Raw genomic sequence first — 5,813 nt, 5'->3', positions numbered from 1 at the left:
ATATATATATATATATATAGCTTTGTACATAATATAATTATATTATGTACAACTAAGGGGTAAAAAGGAGGAGAAATCAAATTCAAGCGAAAAAGTTGGATTCGATATCTGGAAAAGCATTATACGGAAGAACGAATTCGAGTCGAATTCTTATCGGAGAAAATTAGAATCAACTTAGATTGATAAATGTTTTTCCTCCCATTTTCTTGTAATTCTGTGTGTATTTTTATGCGCAGAATATATTCCAAGAAAGAAAGTTGTCGCTCAAATTTTATTTTTTTTTAATTTCAAAGTTTTTTGATGTCGGTTAAAAAATGATAATTTAATGACAATTTATGACTATGCATAAGTGTGTGTATTTTTCAATAAATATTTATGCATTACTATTTAATTAAATAAAATTAAATTTTATACAAATTGAAATTTCTGCATTAAAAGTAAAACGTGCATACATGTGTGTATTTCGTACGCGTTATTATATGGTATATACTTCCAACTTTTCTCACAATGGCACTAAAATCGCATGCTGATTTTCTATGTGTTTTCCAAAGCCATGTTTCAAGCCCATGTTTGATCCTCGAGTTTGATCTCCTTTTTACTCTGTGTATATAATGTTTACAATGTTGAGAGAAACCTTTTTGGTATTTGTAACTATAATTATATATTATTATAATTATGATTGTCTACTATAGTTTATAGTATTAGCAATAATAATTATATATATAATTCTATCTACCTTGTTGATATAATGATGTTGATAATCCGAGTCAATTGTTATATATCTAGGAATCGTTATATATCTAGGGATATTGAATCGATGTATTGAAGTTTTGCCATAACGTTTTTCTTTGATTCGTATGCTCATCGAGATTCTTTTTCTTTACTTTAAGTTCTTCTTAAGCTTGTTCGCATCGCATGCTCTAATGTTCCAACATGCTTTAATATGCTCTTGTTATAGCTACTCAATTTAATGAGCGCGTTAGTAAATGCTATAGTAGGAGCATTTTAAAACATGTCAGAGCAAGCGACGCGAACAAACCTCTTGTATTCTTTCTATTCTGGTATCATAGTTGAATTAGAAGTTAGGGCCCCGCACAAATATTGTCACACGCCTTATGTTATCTTATGTCATCCGTAATGCAGAGAGTACAGACTCTTGCATTACTTATAACATAAGATATAAGAAATTCAACCAATTAGAGTTCTTTATTTCATAGAAAAGAAGAAAACGAAGGATTTTAGTACATTTTCATATGCATTTCGCGTTATGCAAGAATCTGTGCTCCTTTTTTAAGACATAACGTAAGTAACGCACAGAAAAGAATAGCAGGAATGATAAGGACTGCCGTACACAAAATTTCTGTAACATTAACTTTAAAAATGTGAACTTAAGCTGATGAGCCAATCAGAATATTGCTTTAGATCTACCCCGTTAAAAAATTTTGTATGCATAAACACGTATAATTATGTATAAACATACATAAACATATATAAATATTTATAAACATATATATTAGGTGTACAACTTTGCTTCCGCCGTTTTCCTATAGATGGCTTTAGCGATAAGTGGTAGTCGAAATAAATAGATCATAGACGTCGTACAATAAACTTGGGCATCTGTCAACATAACCCCATAGAAACATTAGTCGATTTGTCTGTATCATAAAGTTATTCTCGATTGAAAATGTCAGTTTACGAGCCAAATTCTCATCATTTGCGGGAGGTTTTAATTTTTTGCTTCAATATGAAATATGCGGAAGAAATCTGCGGCTAAGGCTCATCGAATGCTCTCAAATACTTATGGTGAGGCCGCTATTAGTGAAAGAACGTGTCGTGAGTGATTTCAACGCTTCAAGAACAGTGATTTTGACGTCCAAGGTCATGCTCTGTATTTGATGGGATCAGCTCGGCGTAGTGTATTATGAACTGTTAAAACCGATTGAAACAATCACAGGCGATCGGTATCGAACGCAATTGATGCGTTTGAGCCGAGCATTGAAAGACAAATGGCCGCAATACAACGAGAGACACGATAAAGTGATTTTGCAGCATGACAATGCTCGACCCCATGCGAAAGTGGTCAAGACATACTTGGAAACGTTGAAATGGGAAGTCCTACCCCACCCGCCGTATTCTCCAGACGTTGCTCCCTCTGACTATCACTTGTTTCGATCAATGGCACACGGCCTTGCTGACCAGCACTTCCGGTTTTATGAAGAAGTAAAAAATTGGATCGATTCGTGGATAGCCTTAAAAGATGACCAGTTTTTTCGACGCGGGATTCGCTACCCGAAAGATGGGAGAAAGTAGTGGCCAGCGATGGACAATACTTTGAATCATAAATGTATAACCAGTTTTTTACAATAAAGCCTCGAATTTCGGAAAAAAAACGGCGAAAGTAAAGTTGTACACCTAATAATTTTACATGAAATACTATTTTGCGTTACGAACGAAATTTTGAAATGTTTCAAAAAGCTTATGGCTATGATTGTAATATTTTGAATGCATTTTTGAACGAAATTTTATTCGTAACGCAATATTTCAAACAAATTCTTTGCTCGATAAAAATTGTCGCGCACAAGAATCTTCACTGACATAAACAACTATCATTCTCAAACGGCTTGAAGGAACACTATGAGTTTTTGACTCCATGATGAACCAAATGAAGGATATGTGGACTAACTTAACAAAACAAACGGATTTGATTTACAGTTTTCCCACAATTTAAAAAAAATAAAGTTTGGATACTTTTTGATTATGATAATGGCCATACATGTTCATACATTTTTTTTTCTTTTTGTAAATTACTTTTTAGTGTAATTGAAATAATAGTAATGTAAAAACATTAAAAATAATTAGAAAGATAATTTTTGCTATTTGTTTTAGAAAAAAATCAATTTAAAGAAATGTAAAAAAATTTACTTATGTATAATTATATTTAAAATTATAATTGTGTATGAGCAATTTTTTTACATTTTTTCAAACTTGTTTTTTTCTAAAACAATGCGAAAATTATTCCTTTAATTATTTTTTATGTTTTCACGTTACTGTTATTTCTATTACACTAAAAAGTAATTTTACAAAAGAAAAAAGGACATATATAAACATGAACATATTTCATATATAATTATAATTTGTACATATTCATGTAAGAAAAATTTTTTACCGGGACGTATTTTAACAGAAATAGAAATAGCAGTTATTATGTAGATTTAAAGCAGTATTCTGATTGGCTCATCGGCTTAAGTTTAAATTGTATAGTGTTACGGAATTTTGTCTGCGGCAACCTTAAAGAACTATATTTTTCTTTGTGCGTTACTTACGTTTTATCTTAGAGATGGTTATATGTGAAGTAACGCAGAGCTCTGACATAAAATGGCATAAAGCGTTACCACTATGGTAAAATGTTCATACTATGAACCTTACTCATTTCCACGGATGCGCAGTAATTTGAAAGTAGTGGGGGGATTTGTCAGCCAATCAAATTTTGAGCTCATTTGCAGAAATTTACATGACTCGTTCACGCTGCAATGAGTTTAATTTCTGATTGGTTGAGATCTTAGATCATGTGACGGATCTATCGTCATTATGCGCAATGGATAACTTTTCTAATTTAATCATGTTCTAGTATTATAGTTGCGCATGATTGTTGCGTGAAATATAAATTACTTTAAGTAAATTTGTTTTGGTATTTATTATTGCAATCTCCCATAACTGCGCATTAAAGATAAAAAACCTATATAACTATATAACTTTATTACAGCCATAAGAATGGTTAAAATTACCATAAAAAATTATTTAAATAACTGTATTAATTTTAACAATTTTTATGGTAATAACTATAATTACAGTCATTTTCGATTGCCAACTATATATAGTTGAGAATTACACATATAATTATTATTACTAATATTGTGATATTATTGTAGTACTGTAGTTGTAATCATAATTATAATAATATGTAATTATAGTTACAAATATCAAAAAGTTTTTTCTCTTTTGTTCCTTTTAGCAAAATGAGCAGCTTATAAAGGAATCTGTGAAGTTAGTACGATATTCTATTAATATAAAAAAATAATTACGGTTCCAGCAGCACCTTTCATAATTCTATAGTTTCTAAAATAAAAAAAGTTCCGCAATTTTTTATACTAAAAAACCAAATGTTAAAATATGCTTCTAAAGTATAAGAAAACGATAAATATTACCATTTTTGACAATAGTTCCCATTAGTTCTACTAGAAATCCATTAATATATGAGGCATTCCACGTCAAATTGGACACTTTCGAAACATCGTTATTAAAATTTTTTTTTTAATTTTCTGACATTTCTAAAAAAATATGTTTCGCGAAATTGAGATTTTTTTTGATGAAATCAATCACGCTTGTAAGTTGTAGAAATTTATAAAAAAACGTTGCTCATACGAACATTGAAATTATTATATCGAAACCATTAGTCGTACAAAAAAATGCGAGAGACCAATTTTAAAGATCTTAAATTATTCTATAGATTATTTTTAATTTATTATTTTCATATAAATAAATAATTTTCCATTTGTTTACAATTTTTATTAACATTTTTTATCATCAACTCAGTAATCGAAAAATTTTATAAAATACTATGATATTCCCACTATGATATTCAATTATGAAGGAACCCTAAAAATTACATAATGCAACTTGAATTTTTTTGTCGAATGCAAATTTTAAAATATAATAGTAATATATTTATATCGACACGATACTTGGAGAAAATATATCGTGCTGAATTCAAATATTAAAAATTGTTTAAAAATTTGCATTTGACGGAATTCTTTTTAAAATGATTGTATAGTTTAGAATTTTGCTGGAAGTAGATAGTGAGGGCTGTCGCCAGAACTATAATAAGTAATCAAAACGACAGTTTTTCTCCAAGTATCGTGCTGGATTCGTAGATTAAAAAATTAATTTAAAATATATAGCGGTCCGAACAACACTATTTAAAGATGATTGTAGGACATAGAATTCTGTTAGAGCTAATGAATACTGTTGCTAAAATTGCTATAAACAATCAGCACATTTTCTACACATGTCATACTATCTTCATTTTAAATATATAAAAATTATGGGAATTTTATAGATAATTTTTTAAATCTCTATTAGAACTAATGCCAAAAATGAAACTATTATATTGCCAAAAGTAATAATATTTATTGTTTCCTTGTACTTCAGAGTAAAAAGTATCGTCTAGATTCGCGAAGTTAGCATGTCATATTTTCATATTTGGTTTTTTAATAGAAATGGGAAATTTTTTTTATTTTTTTATACATAGAACTATAAAAAAGTGCTTCTGAAACTATCTGAAACTATCTGAAATTATATGAAAATTATTTTTTTTTATATTAATAGAATGTCGTTCTACTTACGCAGATCCACTTATAAGTACTTAGTGACTCAATTCTTTAGTTCCTAGTTGAATTTAAAAATATATAAATTAAATACAAATAATTAAATAATTATTGAACATTTACATACGAAGTTACTTTTTCTGCTGAACGCAACCAATGACAATATATAATTTATTGACAGATTGTTCCCTCAATGTACATCGACAATGTGTTCGTGTAGTAGAAGAAAATTGTCCTGGTCCTTTAATGCGAAAAGAAAGAGCCAATGATAGGATCAGTAAACTTATGGAACGTATTCGACCGGAAAGGAAACTTCCATCATCCCATCATCATTCTCAAAACTATGTATCTCATCGTAAGTCTATTTTTTGATATTTCATGCAAATTTATATTGTTTCTTTATTAAACTAATTAGAAGATAAAAAATTT

At 29.2% G+C, this 5,813-nt stretch overlaps 1 protein-coding gene across 8 annotated transcripts in view; it reads left to right on the top strand.

Annotated features, from left to right (window-relative positions):
• LOC108690011 (rho guanine nucleotide exchange factor 12) overlaps positions 1-5,813 on the top strand; it is a 368,684-nt gene that overhangs the window by 151,017 nt on the left and 211,854 nt on the right. For all 8 annotated transcript variants that reach the window (XM_018197048.1, XM_018197050.1, XM_018197047.1 and 5 more), the window contains one exon: positions 5,566-5,739. In XM_018197048.1, the coding sequence (XP_018052537.1) occupies positions 5,566-5,739 (174 nt within the window). The remainder of the gene's footprint in view (positions 1-5,565; positions 5,740-5,813) is intronic.

Source organism: Atta colombica, unplaced genomic scaffold, assembly GCF_001594045.1.
Source record: "Atta colombica isolate Treedump-2 unplaced genomic scaffold, Acol1.0 scaffold29, whole genome shotgun sequence".
In the NCBI taxonomy this organism is placed as follows: domain Eukaryota; kingdom Metazoa; phylum Arthropoda; class Insecta; order Hymenoptera; family Formicidae; genus Atta; species Atta colombica.
Note: the sequence above shows the minus strand (reverse complement) of the source record. Positions and strands in the feature narration are given on the sequence as shown.